A 16836-nucleotide genomic window follows, 5' to 3' on the forward strand; every position below is an offset into this window, starting at 1 on the left:
GGTGGCAATTTAGCAACAAACTGGCTTGTAGGCTACTTAATTCAGTTTAAGAGGGAAGAAAAACATTATAATTAATGAAGAGCTTATACTTTAGTACTTTAGTAGAGTTGTTCTTAAATTTTACTATACATAAGCCAGAGAGGAAGGGGAGGGAGGGGAGAGAGCTTGTTGAAAATACAGATTCCCTGGCCTTGGACTCTTGGACTGGGCCTGGGAATCTGCATGGAGAGAAACCTGCTTCCAAGTTATGCTTCTGAGTGTTGTCCAGTCTCACTGGACTTGTCATCAATTAAAATAGAGCCACCCACCCCCTTTTCTGATTTTACATTGTCTAAGTCTGGAATCTCAGCACAGTCAGCTTCAAGTTAATTCCTTACTGGAGTTTTGTGGTATGGTCTAATGCTAGGGTTCGAGTTGGTCAAATTTCTGGACTAAAAATTCTTTGTCTTCCAGGGTCTGCTTAAAGAGGGCCCAGGACATTGATGGGGAATAGGAAAGGTGTGGAGTCCCTTCTTTTCCACCTCGTCCCTGAGATAACCAGGGCTTCCTTGCCCGATTACCTCTACCTGGAGAAGGGGAAAAACTGCCCTTTACAATTCAGGGCCTGGCTTTGAGCCATGCCCAGAGGAGCCTGATCTCTGCCTTCTCACTACTGAGAAGACTTCTTAAAACAACAAATGTGAATCTCAAGATCACTTCCCTCCTGGAATAAAGAATTGCAGAGGCTCATTAAACTTTTTTTTCTCTTGGCACAAAAGCACTTGGCAACTACCCAAGGAATTCTGGGGTCCTGAAGAATCCAAGTTCACAAACCACCGGAGCAAGATATTGCTTCAGAAGGGTGTTTGAGTTGAGCACTGCTAAATCGGACGGTGCCCTGGCTCACTGGGTCTGTACCGGAACACTTCTCCCTGTCACCCCACCTTGCAGAAACCAGCTGTCCACCGGCAGAGATTAGGGAAAGTACTGCTATACCAGAGCAGGGAGATGTCGTGGGAACCCAGACTCGCCAGTGTCCAGGTCCTCCGGGCTGCCTTCCCAACAAGCCCAAACGGACTGCTCTGGATTCTGACTCCTCAGTGCTCTGCTCATGCACAGGAAGCTAGGGATATTTTTAAAGCCCATTGCCCCTTCTTAAACAGACGCCCATCAGAGAACATAGTTCCTAGCCTGGTAGAAGAAAACTTTCCCAAGGAAGAAAAAAAACCTATGCAAACCAGAGGTGGGCAGATGGCCCGACTGTGCAGCGCTGAGGGACAGTTCCAGGGAAGGTAAGCTTTGGCTTGCTCATCAACAGGGAACTCCTGGCAGCTTCACACAGCTGCTGGAAGCCATCCATGTGCCCGTCCCCGTAGCTCATCCCTGGCTACAGAGGTGCTAGAGGCAAAGCTTCCCCAACCCCACCTGTGATGTGGGGGCAGGGCCGTTTTGGCCTCTGGAACCTCCTCAGAGGCCGGCTACCTGGCACCCACAGCTGCAATGGTGAGGCCACCCAAACACGGACTCCCTGGGCACAAGGTGATGAGTAGATGGCTCTAACCCCAGAAGCTTCTACCTACCACCTCCTGTGCAGCGAGGAAAACCACTCTGGAGGTGGAAGCGTGCACAGAAGCCACAAGGGTGTGGTCCAGAATGATGGCAGAACATTAATATTAATCCAAGTAGCCGGGGAGGGGGGGCTGGGGGGGGGAGATTGAAAGGACCGAATCTCCTTCTTCCTCCCCCAACACTAATTCCAAGCTTTTTAAAAACCCTTTTAGTGTGGTGGGCATTTCCCGTGAGTGCTCACAAACAATTCACCTCCACACTACAGGCCATTAATCCAGTGGTGTTTATTCAAGCAGTATTCACACTTGCTGTTGAATAACAAGGGAATCAATGCCCCCAAGATGGGGCTCTCTCACAGCTCTGGCTTCACAGCAGCCCATGGTTTTTTGAGAACTTCAGCTGAATTTTGTGGCTGAAAAGGCTTTCAGGTTTTCTTCCTTGCCCCTGTCAGGCGAGGCCTACTTAGCACACCCCGCTTACCAGAACAGACTCGGTGGGGTGGCAAAGAGCAAGACAGAGCCAAGCAAAACTACATAAGCTCAGAAGAGGCCACACTGTTCCGTCTTTCATACAAAAAATTTAATAAATAGTACTTTTCAAAATTTATTGCCAGGAACAACACATCAAAGATGCATTTTTATGTTCATAACACTAATAGGACAATACAAAGTATCTTCACGGTCTCAATGGTGAACCAACAAAATTAACTGTTTTATAAGCCTTTTTGATCTTCAACTTTGTAATAGCATTTTGATTTCCTCATTTAAGGCAGGCAGTGTACTCTATGGCAAATCTAAACAGTGATCTTACTGGACATTTTAAGGTTCAAGTATTCAACTAGCTTATAAGAATACTCCCTAAATGCAGTAGACAACAAAAAAATCAAATCTACAAGTGGTTCAGTATTACATACGAATGGTGAAAAGAAATCAGAATTTACAAAATAAGATTGTGTGAAGTTGGAAGCACACCAATTCGGTATTTTTAATGATATTCAACCACTCACATTTTGGCTACGTAAAGTCGAAGCTCAAACTTGTTACCTTAAACTGCTGTGTAGCTGATCACCTGCCTGTCTCTTTTCAAGTCTAAAGCAGACAAAAAAAAAAAAAAAGGAACCTGCTGTTCTAGACTAATTTTCAAACTGCCTTAGTCAGTCCTTAAAACGTGTTTTAAAGTGATGCTATAGAAGGTGTTTTAAACATCTGACGTCGTACAAAAAAAAATTCCACCAGTATTCCAGGCACTGAAGCCCATCCTATTGTTTTAAACTATTTTCAAACACCTTAATTTTGGCTTATAGGCAACACGTAGTAAGAAAATAAGTTCAAAAAAAAAAAAAAAGCCATACACTTACAATGCTATCAAAAACCTTCAACTCTAAACACGTACATATAAATAAAAAGGAATGATGTTTTAAGGCTCTTGATTATTAAGTTAATAAATCAAATATACACAGTGATTAATAAAAAAGAATTATTTACATAACTATACAAAATTCTACTTTTGACACATTTTTCCTCTTTAAATTCTTCATTTTACCAGCAACTGCTGACATCAAAGTCCCCCCTCCCCCAACAACAAAATACAATAAAAAAAATAAATAATAAACTCATTTGTGATAGTTGCTGTGGTTCTGAGCTGCAAAGGCACTTTCAAATACAGAACTACTTGTACGTCATCATAAAACCAATATACACAAACAACTCAAGAGTCAATAAATATAAATAAAAACTATGATCCTAAGACTGCATCACCATCGGGACATCTGGCAGAAGTTGGGAGCTCAAGGCCCAGGGGTCGGGCGACCTCCGGGGAGCCTGGTCCGAGAGCTGGCGGCTGTGGGGGGACGTGTGCCGGGGCACTTTGGACTGGTTTTTTGCATAGCTGTGAGATGCAGCATTTGATTTCCCAGCCAACCACAGAAACTACCATTGCCAGTGTAAGCCAGCTTGTCAGAACTTAAATGAACACAGGGTTCTTAAGTCAGCGACAGCCTCCGCCTGGACTAGGATACAACAGCTGGAGAACTACAAGCCCCAGCACCCTCAGACTCTACCTAGCGGCGGCAGCGCCCGCTGTCTGCTATACGATGTACTCCATCCGGTTTAAGCTCTGGGCACTTTCCAGGTCTCTGTTGTCCTGTTTGTTTGTCCAGTTTGGGTGTTTGGCTGGCGTGCCGTTGGGGGGCTTCTCCTCTCGGTCTACCAGCGTGTACGCCGGCTGTTTGGCAAACCGGGCTTTCTGCTGGTGCTTGTCCATGTCATCCTCCTCTACCTCAGAGTTGTGTGTCCTGATTTTTGACATTTTGGAGTTTTTGTTCTCATAATCCTTGATGGGGACCGTGTTGGCCCCGTGCTTCTCGATGGGGTTTTTGATCTGGTTCAGCTGCTCCCGCACGTTGTTGGTGGTGTTGTCCTCGGAGGCCGAGTGAGCGTGGCTGCCGGGCTTCCGCCGCTTCCGCACACACCAGTAGAAGGCCGTCACCAGGCAACAGATCCAAGCCACAGTTAAGACGGAGCTCAGCAGAGGAACCAGGAAATCTGTAAGGCGGGCACGAAACCAATTAACTCTCCAAAAAAAAAAAAAAAAAAAAAAAAAAAACCCACAAAAAAAAAAAAAAAAAAAAAAAAAAAAGCCATCACACGAACAAAAGAATACCAGCAGTGGTGTGCTCCTGCCCGTAATTCCTAAAAGGGGTGCCATGGGGACAAGTCCCTTTTCACAACCCCATATTGTCACTTCACAGCTTGATAAGTACAGAACCAGGGCCCTTGGGGACCCTGACACCTCTGTCCCCAGAGACCAGGCACAGCAGCCGCTCAAGGCTCCTGGCTCCTCGGGCAGCAGCTCATTCGAGGATCTGGTTTTCAGCATTACAGGTGACCCGATCTGAGCATGCATAGCTCAAATGTCCCATATTCTCGCCTAGCTAGAACAACGGTGGTTAAAAGGGGAGTGTGGATGTCCTGCAGGGCCATCGGGCTGCCTATCCAACCTGTGTCTCCGGTACTTAGGCCGGGCTGTCCCACGACACCGGAATGCCACAGCAGGATTTGTCCGGCCATGAGCTCAAGGTGCAGCAATGCTCTGCCCTAGGGCTTTGCAGTGGATCTAGAGACAGTGCATGTTCTACAGGGATGCCAGCTTCCGAGAGCACAGCTTGGCACCAGGGAAAAAAGGTACCTCTACCCATCATCATAGGACCTTGCACATAGCAGCTGGCCCGTTTTTTTCACCAGTTAAATGGTGGGGCAGCTGGAGAGGGGGGAGGGCGGGGGTGGTCCTCAAGAGGGGAAACTGTCAGCTAATGCCCCACCTGTTGAATGGTGAGCCGAGATCGGATAGTTCTCCCCCAAGGGGACTGTCCCCACCTGCCACCTACCCGTTCTGTTCTTCAGAGGCCGCCTTTGCACTCGCACTTCGGCCACGGCAGCGATAAGCGAGCTATTCCCATCACGTTTACTAACGAGATCTATGATTTTGTCGGTGATCTCCTTGATAGGGTTTCCATCATCCCGTATGTCTTCGGCAGACTGGAAAAAGGAGAACGGTCAGATGCAGGGGCCGGGCGACACTCTCCACAGTAGCCGTTACTGAAAGTTACTGAATGCATGTGCCAAGCTCGGTTTCAGCGTCCTCCCTCTATTTGGATAGTGGCTAACTGAAGTTTGTGAACCACCCAGCAATCATGTAATGGAGTGTGACTGGGCCTCATACTTACAATGGCCACGTGTATTTCATTGTTCGCAGAAGGGGAAGGCTCACAAGCTATGTAGATTGAATATTCGGCAGAAACATTCTTTAAAATGTTCAAATTCCTCAATTCACTGCAAATATGCTCCGTGGTGAGACCCTAGAATCACATTTAAAAACCATACATGTAAGATACTGGAAGAAGTAAGTCGGGGCGGGGGGGAAGGCTGATGTTTCCTTGGAAGTTAGGAACTTAAGCTAAGGAGAACAAGATCCTAGCTGGGGATGCTCCTGCTTTGGAACAAGCAGACACACATCGCCATTCATTCCAAACTAAAAAAGATGTTGTTCCATACCGGTGACATCATCTCCTTGTTGAAGGTGAACGTGATGTTGGCACAATTCTCCTGGTAGTAGGGGTCAGAGGTACACTTGGTCTTCATGGGCTGGAGACTGGAAGACCGACACTCGCCCACACCCGTGCAGGGGCGGACGAAGCACTGGGCATCCAGGATCGGGATGCAGCTCTGCCCGCTGGGGCACTCGCTGTGCCCTTTGTGGAGCAGGCAAGGTCGAGGGCCACACCATACCTGGAGAGGGAGAGGGGGAGGGAGGGGGGATGGAGCACACAGCTCAGGAGAAGCACCTGGCAGCAACTCCAGAAAGCAGGTGAGCCGCGGAGGCCCTCCCGCTGTACCTTGGAGCAGGCGATCCTTCCATTCAAGCACCGGCAGGTGTTGCAGTCATCGTCCCACTTGGCCCCGTCCGGTATCACACTCCCCATAGTGATACAAGGTCTCCCTGAAACTGAAAGGTAGGATGCCTGAGTGGAAGGGGTTTCCTTTTCTATAGACCACTCTCTCTTCACCCCCTCTGGGAGTTAGGGAAGGATTATACCTCTGCCCTGTGCCATGGGACAACAGGTCTCCTTCCCTCACCTGCTGCCTTTGCACGTGGCCACATGACCACCTGGCTGGGCCAGTGCAGCCTTTGGGGAGGTGATGTGAGCAGAGTCTCACAGTTGGGCTTGGCCTCTTGCAAGCCTGCCATTTGCCAGATACGGCTGCTGGTCCAGGGAGAGTGAGGAAGCACACAGAACAGACCAGAGCCCAGCCTGCAGCACATTCTCACTCTGCCTGCCCTGCATGCCCACAAGCAAGACAAATCAATGCCTGCTCTAAGCCATGTTTTGGGATGGTCTGTCACACAGCAACACTGCCCAAGAGCTGGACTGAAAACCGCTTCCCTCTTTGTAGGGGACCCCTTCAATTTCCCCAGTCCCCGTGGCCCCCTCTGCATATCCCCTCCATGTTCTCTCCCTTAGCACAGTGCCCACTCAGGATCAAAGGGTAACTGTAGTGACTGTAGTGCCTGCTCACCCCACAAGACCCATTAGCAGCTGCAGCCTAACCCACATACCTTCCTGGCACTTGGCACCGCTGTGCCCTGGGGGACAGATGCACCGGTAGCCATTAATCTCATCCACACAGGTTGCCCCAAAGGCACATGGGGAAGACTGGCATTCATTGATGTCTAGGGAAAATGGAGATCAAGTTTAGGCTCCGGTGGGAAGCAATGATGTTTTTTCTAAGTTTTTACTCACCTCATATAAGCCAGAAAAGCATACAAACGGTAAGCATAAGCTTGATGAATTATGTAACCAGCACCCAAATAAAGGTACCGATCAGTACCCCAAAAACCCCTAGTCACTGCCCCCACCAATCATCATTAGCCTGACTTTTGAGCAGCTGAGAGTCAGTTCAGGAGGCAGCAATATTTGATTAAATAGGCTCCTTTTTATCAGATAGTACAACTTAGAACAAGGGCTGGCAAAGTTCTTGGGTCAAATATTTTAACCTTTGCGGACTATGTGGGCTTTGTCATGACTACGGAACTCTGTTGTAGCATGAAAGCAGCTTTAGACAGTACATAAAGGAGTAGCTGTGTGCCAATAAAACTTTATTTACAAAAAGAGGCAGTGGGCCAAGGCAACAGCTTGCCAACACAATTTAGAAACATGGAATAGACCAAATCTACCCCAACTTAGTGCCGAAGACCAGTCAGTCCCAGACCTAGGGATCTCAAGCACTAGTAAAATTTCAAATAACTTGGGGATGAGAACAACAACAAATACAGCTATCACTTACCCCCCCCCAAACTAAAGGGCATATAAAAAAAAAAAAGTAGGAAAAGCCTCACAATAAAGACTTTTTAAGCACCCTGAAAAACGATATTGCATGTCTCCTGTTTTAATCATTTCACCAAGGCCTGATCAAACCTTTGGAAACCACAACCCATCCTATCCACTGCCGTTAGCTCTGTTTTCTGGGGCTAATGTCCACTTGCCCATAATTCCAGGGCAGTCATGGGGAAAAGCATGGTTTCCTTGGGGCCTCAGAATTAGATTAATCATCCAATTCTGTGGCTGGTACTCCCTCCCCTAGAAGAGGGCTGGCTGTGCCACGGGGGGAAGGACCAGCAGGTACCTGGGAGGTTCCAGCCAGGGCTGTTTTCAGCCCAGCTGAAAACGGGGTGGGAGGTTATGTGCCTCTCAGGCCTAAAGGGATCAGTGACCTTAACCATTTTCAAGATGAAAAAGTGTCAGAGTTGGGGGAGAGAACACCACTGGCGAAACCAAATCGGGCTGCTCCTTACTTATTCTGCAATCAGGTCCAGCAAAGCCGGGGGCACACTCACACCGGTACCAGTTGTCCCCATCCACGCACGTGCCACTGTTGTAACTAAGAAGAAAGCAAAGACCGTTACTGACCTCCCAATCCACGGATCCATGACTCCACAACTCCACCAGCCAATTCACCACAGGGAGCCATGCCAGTTACGTTCGACGGCTCTCACCCTGGCTGCAATCCCCATTGCCTGGGGAGCTTTAAAAATAATGGTGCCCGGGTCCCACCCCCAGAGTGTCTCAATCACAGGTCTCCATTGCAGTCCAGGCACTGGGACTTCTAAAAGCACCCCCAGTGATCCTCGTGCACAGCCCAGGTGGAGAATCACAGCTTGCAATGGAGACACAGCCGGCTAATTAAAGTGTGGTCCACGGACCAGCATCACTTGGCGCTTGTTCGGCAGGCAGGATCTGCAGCCCCACCCAGACCTCCTGTAGCAGAACCTGTGTTCTAGACAAGATCCCTGGGAGATGCCCATGCACGCTGCGGCCAACAAGGGCTGGCTTCGAAGGTAGTGATGCTTACCAGGGATGAGGACTGCAGTCATTGGTATCTGCAAAGTAAAAAGACAACTTAATACAATGAGGCCTTCACCAGGCAAAGCAGTTTTAACCCGAAGAAGAAACCCCCCTTATTCCCCTAATACCCATACGATAGAGCTGTAGTTTATACGAGCAAAAGGCGCTGAAGGCTCTGTTCAATTGGAACCAGGCCCGCACCACCCGTTTGTTCCCTGTGCCGTGGGACACTACACAGGAAGAGGCCCCGCTCAGGGCGGGCAGGGGCTGTGAGACAGGCTGCTGGTCAGACCCACGCTGGGAACCGAGACACCATCTGTCTCCACTTATCTCCTCGGCGACTTTCTCATGCCCAGGTCAGGGCTGCAGTCCATCAAGTGCGTTAGAACAGACCCAGGTGATGCAGAAGCAGACATCAAACAGCTCTGCTTCTGGTTTCCATCGCCAGTCCCTGAGGCTGTCAGGCTGTGCTCCTGCAGCCCTCACAGAGTTCAAGGCGCGTGGGGCAGGGGGACACTCACTCTGAGTACAGATGGGCCCTTCCCAGCCTTCTTTGCAGACACACGTGAAGGAGTCCCCATTGATCACACAGGTGGCCCCGTTATGGCAAGGGTTGGGCAGGCAGCTACTGTTTCGGGCTACAAGACAAGAACAGACAGGACCACCCTCCCTGAGGATCCAAGGACAGTTCGGGGAGCCAAGGACAGTTCGGGGAGCCAAGAACCAGACCCACCACGACAACAGTCCTAGGTGTTGAGATGGCCATGCCCACAGCCAACCCCGCATGGGACAGAAAGCTACCTATGTTGCAGGTCGTCCCTTCCCAGCCTCCAGGACACATGCACTTGAAAGCGTCCCCTTCATCAGAGCAGGTGCCACCGTTGTTGCACGTGGCTTCGTCACACTGGCTGTCACCTGGAGGAGGGGGACCTCTGTGTAAGCCCCTGGCCAGCCCCCCTCACAGGAGACAGAGGGTGGGGGGGGGCCCGTGGGGGGGGGGGGGTCCTCCCAGCCAGCTACCACTTACGCGAGTGGCAGGTCTTTCCTTTCCACCCGTTTTTACAGTCACAGTAAAAGTCATTGACAAGGTCACGACACGAGCCCCCGTTGTGGCAAGGATTCTGGCTGCAGTCATTAATATCTAGGATCAAAGAGGAGATGCCCAGCTCAAGAAGCTTCCGGAACTGTTCACGGCATGTAAGAGCCGCACCCTTCCTAAGGCCACCTCCACCCCACGGTCCAAGACCAGCTGAGCAATCCCAGGACTTCAACCCCTTCAGTCTTCAGGAGTAAAGGAACCCTCAATCGGGTTATTTGTGACACCCCAAGGTGGCAGGACAGGGACAGGCCTCTGGCGCTCCCATGGAAGTTAACGTCAGGACAGGCACAAATTACGATCACAACAAAAAGAGGACTACTTTCTCTGCACGCGGGGCTCTTTATCCTAATTACAGCCTGCTGCCACAGCTCCTGGGCAGAAGCTCCTCCCCCTGGCTGTCCTCGGCATTCGCACGTACTAACAGGACGCAGGCACTGCCGTCCCATGCCAAGAACGGTTGGGGTCTCACGGTCTCATTCCCATTAAAAAAAAGACAAGCCTCCCATGAGGATTCTCTCCCCGCACCCCCCCCCCACCCCCCCCCCCCCCCCCCCCCCCCCGCCCCCACCAGCATCCCAGAGCTGTCTGGCCCAGAAAGAGCACACACTCACTGGTTTCGCAGTAGGCCCCCTCCCAGCCGTCACTACAGATGCACTTGTAGGAGTTGACCCCATCGATGCAGGTGCCGCCATTTTTACAGGGGTTGCTCTCACAGTCGTTAATATCTGTGAAATGAAGACACAAAAGCTGGTGAATAAAGGACACCCAATGCCATAGCCAGGCACTGGTCCCAAGGCCACCTCCTGAGAAAATGAGGGGCCAGGGGGCACCTCAACACTCTCCGTTAGGACCCTTTCTCAAATTCAACAGGCAGCTTATCAGGCAGAAGCCTCCAGAGGATGCCTTGTCTGTTTTATTTAATGCCTTGTAGGCTAAGCTACTTGGTGGGAGTGGGGAAAAAAACTCCTACAGAAAAGCAGGACCACCCAAACTAGTAAGATTCCAGAACATAAGCGTGCCGAAGGGTCAAAGTGTCAGTGATCTCGTAACTTAACACAATTCAGTCTCAGGTCCGAGCTGCAATGGTAAGCCTTCACTGGTCTCTGACTGAAATGACTCAAGCTCAGACGAGCTGGGCAGAGGCGGGGGGGAGGGGTGCACCCAGCCCCATTCCCCGAAGAGGGGTCTTACTTTCATGGCAGTACGTTCCAGTGAAGCCTTTGTTACAGTCACAGGTGAATTTGCCTCCCGACTGACTCTTGCACTTCCCGTGGGGACCACAGACGTTCGAGGAAATATACCGCACCCCCTCGGGCGTGTCGTTGGAAGCCATGGCCACTGTGCAGCTGTCAATCACTAGAAGACAGACGCGGGATCAGATCACGGCCACGGACCCCTAAGACACGGCATTCCTAAGCCAAGGACCTATGCCAAGCTTGCTTTCCTAGAGACAGGCACCCTTTGGCTAAGGAAGGTAAGAAATCAAGAGGCACCTCGGGGGCCAAGACTCAGACAGTGGGCCACATCACACTGTGACAGGCCAAGCTGAGACTCCAGGTAGACAGAAGTTTTCTTTTTTTCCAGGCATTTTCCCCCTGGGTGGCTAAGAAGCCTGCGTGTCTGTGGGCCCCTCTCCTCCTCCCTGTGACATCTCAGTCGGCAGAAGCTTGCTAAAGGAAGCAGGACCAGCTATACTCTCTACGTAATCAGACTTAAGCAGGCGGGAAGGCGGGAAGGACACAGAACCTGTAAAGCCACGTCACCTAACAACATCCATGAGACACGTGTGGCTCTTTGATTTAAATGAATTGAAATTAAGTCAAGTCACCCTTTCTCGTCGTACCAGTCACACTGAATGCTTCTGTGGCTACCATACCCGACAGCGCAGAGAGCAGACATTTCCACGGCTGCAGAAGGTTCTGGCAGCACTGCTCTGAGGAATGTCTCAGTGGTGCACATCAGCCCACCCCAGATGAGGCATGCTCTCCCCCAGGCTATGTGTGCACATGGTTCTCCCACCAGCGGGCCTGAAGAGATGGCTTCCACATGCTCTGGCTTCCCTCAGCGGTCAGGTTAGGGGCCTTCAGTCTCACCCACACGGCTTCTGAGAATATCGAGGGGGCAGTGGCACCTGGGGCAAGAGGAAGGCGCCTTGGAGGCCAGCCTGAACGGCAGGTGGGGGAGATACCTTCACAGGGGGTCGTGCGGCAGTGGTCTTTAAGGTGGGAGCAGTTCTTGCCCTCGTAGTCCTCGGGACACTTGCAGAAATAGTCACTGGCACGGTTGTAGCACTGGGCGCCATTCTGGCAGGGGTTGGGCTCGCAGTAATCTATGTCCAGCTGCAAGGAGCAGGGAAGGGGGAAAGGAAACAGAGGTGTGACTCGAACTGCTCTGGGGGCAGGAGACACTGGAATTGGACCCCTTCACCTCCTGCCATCAGGAGAACACCCTACATAATACACAGTTATGTCCTGGAGACCGTCCAGGGACACATGGGCAAAACAGGGCAGAGCGGGAGACGCTCGGAGCCGGGGGCACAGAGTCAAATCGACAAGCTGCTGACACTATGAGGAAAACCACTCCTTGCTGTCCTTCCACCTGCATTCACCTAGCAGCAGTCCCTGGTCCCTGGATGTTAACAGACTTTCATGGTGACTCCACAGAGTCAGGAGGGGACGGGGGTGGGGGGAGGGAGGGGGAGGTGGGGGGCAAGAGAAGGGGGAAGAGGGGGCTCTGCTGTAGAAACTTGGCCTTTGGACGTTCTAGCACCGCTCACCTGACAGAGGTTTCCAGAGAAACCAGTGGGACACAGACACTGGAATCTGTTGATTTCATTCTGACAGTGACCCCCATTCAAACAGGGGTTGCTGGCGCATTCATCGATGTCCCTCTCACAGTGATCGCCTGCATAGCCAGGTGGACAGATACAGCGATAACCGTTAACCAAATCCTGCAAGAGGGGAAGGAAGGGGGGAGAAACACATGCTTTTGTCTCTGCGCTCCACAAACACAGGGCTGCGACAGTCCAGCAGGACTGCCGGGGTTCCGCTGATCCACTGAAATCGCTCAGTGCCCAGCCTCTCGAGAAATGTGTGAGAGGAGTTCCCAAGTGCATGCCTCTGGGACGGCTCCCAGGAGGCTGGGGGGCGGTTCACAGGAGCCCAAGTGAAACTTCCAGAGAATCACTTTCCACCTGCATTTTTTTAATCTCAGAGGGACAGAGCCCTCCCAGGGTCGCATACACAGATTCATGTCAATCAGTAAGGTTTTCATTTTAAGCGAAGATTTACATACCCGACAGGAGGCGTCATTCTGACACTGGCCAAGGCAGTCATTAATATCTGAAAAATAAACAAGTCATCATATTAAAGAGGCAATTTACCTTGAAATTGGGCTTAATTGAAAAGCGTTCTCCACTCAGGACAGATAAAAGCCTCAAATCAGATTTCCTGTGTGCTTCCCCTGACATAAGGTTATTACACTGGGTGGGACCCCTCCCTCATCCCACCAGACTGAGCGAGTGAAATTTCACAACATTGTTTTAGCCACCTTATCAGTATATGGCTGTTTTACCGGCTAATGAGCCTGATAAAGTGCCATGTTTTCATTTCTGCACCGATCACTCCCTCTCCAAAAACACTGCCTCTCTGAGGTTTTCCTTTTACCACTCAAGTCTTCGAGCTGGAGCTGAAGTACGGGCTGAGAAAACCTTCAATACCCAAGTTCCACAAAAATCAAAATCGAAACAAAGGTACTCACTTATGTCACAATTCTGACCCGTCCAGCCCGGGAGGCAATCACAGTAGTAGCTCGCAATCAGATTCTTACAGGATTTGGCATTTACGCAAGGTTTGGCCTCGCATTCATTTGCATCTGAAAGAAAATGTGGAGGGGCAGTGAGAAATGTAAATTTACCCCCACTTCCCACACATCCCCCCCCCCCCCCCACAAAATACCCTATCGATAGTTTCTCTGAACCAGGAGACATTTTAATAACCTAGCTAAATCACAGATACTAGGTTCCCACTACTTTGAACAGCTGATCCCTCTCCCTAGCCACTAGCCAATAAGGAATGCTAATTGATAACTTTCCGGCTGCTGGTTAACAACTGGCCCCCAACAGGAGAGCAGAAAGCCACCAGGCATTGCTGTGCGAAACTCGGTGCAGCCTAGTTGCTGGGATTTAAATGTGGCAGGAAGAATGCAGACAGCTCATTCCTCATGAGACCATCCCCGTTTGGAACCCAGCTGAACACTCCTCGGACAGACGATTGACATGGTTCAAGGAATCCCACGACTTTCCCACAGGGCCTAAAAGAGCTAGGCCATTTGTATTCGAGTTCTCTCTCCCAGGCCCGCTGGACTCTTGACAATAAATTACTTTTTAGTAGGATGGTGTGCAAACTCACACCACTAGCCACATGCTCATCTTCCCTAACAGCTCGGATCATCAAAGCCAACCTCGGTGCAGGAATTTCCTTACCTAACTGGCACGTTTTGCCAGTCCACTGGGGTGGGCACACGCACTTGAATCCATTAACCAAGTCCTGGCAGGTGCCCCCGTGGGAACAGTTATTTGGAGAACAGTCATCAATGTCTGTTGGACAAAAGGGAAAAGGGCTGGCAATTTAATCTCTGTCCGTTTGACAATTAGATAATTTAATGCCAACCCTCACATGAGGGGCCTTCACTTAAGGGCCAGACACCTGCTGTAAGTGACTGCTCTGACGATAAGGCCTGATTTTAGCTTTAAATCCTCCGCTGCCCCAGTTCATTTAATCCCCGACCTAAGCAGCAGGGAAAGCCAGCTGGATCCCCAGAGCATCGACCCACTGGTAACATGGGACATCTTGCTCTGCCTACTCTATTTTTTAAAAGAAAAGTTTCCGCATGGCTCAGGAGTAGCTAAAGAGGTAAGGAAAAATAAGTCTTCTTTACTGGTAGAAAACTTCATCTCATTTGCTCACAGTTTTCCCCAAATTACATAGCTGGGGTCCCCACCCCCGCACGGGACTAGAGTGGCCTCTTCATTCATCTGCTGCCCACTTACAAAGGATCAGGCTCTCTCTGTGAATCTGCTCGTGGGTTCTTCACAACCGTAGGGGATGGCAATTGCTCCTGCCCCGTCTAAACAGGGCCCGGGGAGGTAAAGACCAGTCCCCCAAGAGGCAGGCAGGGCGACAGTACCAGCCCTGGTGCCCCGACCCCGGAACCCACATTCTTCACCAGGCATGCTGCTCTCAGGGTGCTGCCGACAGTGGTCCCCAGGCCCGCCTGCACCTCAGAAGCCCAGGTGCTTGTTACAGAATGTGTACTCCCCAATCCCGAAGGGAGCCTGTGGGGACCCCACATCTGCACTGTCCAGCACCCCGGTGGTTCTGACGTGCAGCCAGGCCTCGCAGCCATGACAACTCCCTAGCCTAGGTCCCTCTTTCGGGGCCACCTACACCCCTGACCAAATTCAGGAGTGACCACCTCCCCTGCGGGCAGCCGAGTCTCCATGGCGGCCAGGAGAAGAACTAGGACTCGATTCCACGGAGGCAGAGCTCCAGGGAGCACACAAAAAGCACGCAAGAGGGACGGGGGTGTCCCACGGAGAAGCTTCTCCCAGTAGCCACCACACGTACTAACTTAGCACGGTAGGGGGAGCGCACCCGGAGACTTCCAGTGTAAAGGCTGGAAGCCCAAGCCAGACCCACCCGACACCCTTCCCATCAAGACAGACCCATCACGGAGACCTGACACCGAACCCGGCCCAGGTCCCCGCCCCCACCCCAACACTCGACACAGTGATCCTCTGGAAAAGACCCAGGCCAAAGCCCAGACTTACTTGTGGAACACGTGGGGCCCGTCCAGCCGGGAGAACACTCACACTCAAATCCCAGTGAGGTCTCCCTGCAGCTGCCTCTGTTGTGGCAGGGGTCAGACAGGCAGGCGTGCTCCGCTGCGAAAAACCAGGAGGGTAGTCAGCAAGGGACTCCCGCTTGTGGCTACCTATGTCTTCTCCCCGCAGCCAAGTCCCAACGCCTGGGCCACCACCAGCTCAAGCTCGCTTCGATAAAATGAAAGCAAGCATGTGCTATAACCCTGCCGCGTCTAGGGAAGACAGGAAGGCCTCTTTCGCACCGAGCGTCTCCCGCCACATTCCAGGGCATCGCCGAGCCCGGGTCACCGCGCGGCAAACACCCCACCCCCCACGCTAGGCAGCATCGCCGGAGAGCCTCGCGCTGCTTGAAGGAAGCCTCGAAGACCCACAGAACTGCTGGGATGGCAAGTCTTCACTCTGGAGGCTATTTTCATCGTTTTACGAATTCTTAAGGGTGTTATTTTTTAAGCTGAGCATACCCAAAAATTAAACGAAGGGCTCTCGGTCTGCCTGGACCACTTACCGATTTCACAGTTGGATCCTGAGTAGCCCTCAGGGCAGGAACACTGATACTTGTCGGGACCCGTGTTGCTGCAGGTTCCCCCATTGAGACAGGGCTGGCGGGTCCCACAGTAGTTGAGATCTGCCAGAGACCCCGGGACAGCGGTGGCTCAGAGTGGATGGTATAGGCTGCCGAGCTGCCGTGTTCCCAGCGCTGCCCCCACCCCGCCCCCACCAACCAGAAAAAAAGATCCCAAACCACGGCGTGAAAGGCAAACTCTTAACAGATTCAGAATGAATCTACAAATAAAAATAAAAAGAAAAAAGCCAATTACGGCCGCCCCACCCCTTAAGGTCTCAGGCGTCTCCCACAGCCCCTGTCCTGCCCCAAGGTCCAGTCCCCGAGGTGCGTACCTTTGTCGCAGAGCTGGCCGCCCCAGTTGGTCTCACAGAGGCACTGCCAGGGCTCGTTACAGGTGCCATGGACGCACCCAGGGTGCGGGATGCACTTGTCACAGTACAGGCCTTGCCAGCCATACTGGCACCTGGGGGGGACAGACAGCACACCCCCCCCTTTAGTCCTTACAACATTCGGGGAGATCTGTGCCCTTTAAATGCAAGGCTAAGGAGCTCAGGCCTTTCTGGTCTTGTTTCGTTTTCGGTGACAGGACAGTCAGACTTGCAAGGTTTGTGCGGGGGCTCCGTCTAAACAAACATTTTCGGTGGTTGGGCCGAGGTCCCCTCCCAGGCAACTCGCGACAAAAGCAGGGCTGTCTGGGGAGAGGCCAGCGGGGGCTGCCCTCACAAAGCCACTCTCTTCTCAGGCTCACAGGGCTGGGCGAGGGTGGGGGCGTGGAATAAATCAGTTCAGGGCCCAGCCGGCTACGGAGGCCACGGAAGGACTCTCGGGTGACAATAGCC

General features: G+C 51.7%; 1 protein-coding gene across 1 annotated transcript in view; it reads right to left on the reverse strand.

The window, feature by feature from the left end:
* Positions 1-2105: 2105 nt before the first annotated feature.
* JAG1 (jagged canonical Notch ligand 1) overlaps positions 2106-16836 on the reverse strand; it is a 35520-nt gene continuing 20789 nt past the window's right edge. The window contains exons 6-26 of the mRNA XM_073878393.1: positions 16330-16460; positions 15938-16057; positions 15379-15492; positions 14032-14145; positions 13308-13421; positions 12843-12889; positions 12325-12498; positions 11737-11887; positions 10740-10904; positions 10160-10273; positions 9477-9590; positions 9251-9364; positions 8971-9087; positions 8457-8484; positions 7900-7985; positions 6664-6777; positions 5942-6051; positions 5601-5834; positions 5273-5404; positions 4934-5084; positions 2106-4091 (exon numbers count right to left, since the gene is read on the reverse strand). Of these exons, the coding sequence (XP_073734494.1) occupies positions 3634-4091; positions 4934-5084; positions 5273-5404; positions 5601-5834; positions 5942-6051; positions 6664-6777; positions 7900-7985; positions 8457-8484; positions 8971-9087; positions 9251-9364; positions 9477-9590; positions 10160-10273; positions 10740-10904; positions 11737-11887; positions 12325-12498; positions 12843-12889; positions 13308-13421; positions 14032-14145; positions 15379-15492; positions 15938-16057; positions 16330-16460 (2902 nt within the window). The 3' untranslated portion in view covers positions 2106-3633. The remainder of the gene's footprint in view (positions 4092-4933; positions 5085-5272; positions 5405-5600; positions 5835-5941; positions 6052-6663; positions 6778-7899; positions 7986-8456; positions 8485-8970; positions 9088-9250; positions 9365-9476; positions 9591-10159; positions 10274-10739; positions 10905-11736; positions 11888-12324; positions 12499-12842; positions 12890-13307; positions 13422-14031; positions 14146-15378; positions 15493-15937; positions 16058-16329; positions 16461-16836) is intronic.

The sequence above is a fragment of the Callorhinus ursinus genome, unplaced genomic scaffold (assembly GCF_003265705.2).
Source record: "Callorhinus ursinus isolate GAN/ISIS: 27379988/994484 unplaced genomic scaffold, GSC_fseal_2.0 scaffold29, whole genome shotgun sequence".
In the NCBI taxonomy this organism is placed as follows: Eukaryota; Metazoa; Chordata; class Mammalia; order Carnivora; family Otariidae; genus Callorhinus; species Callorhinus ursinus.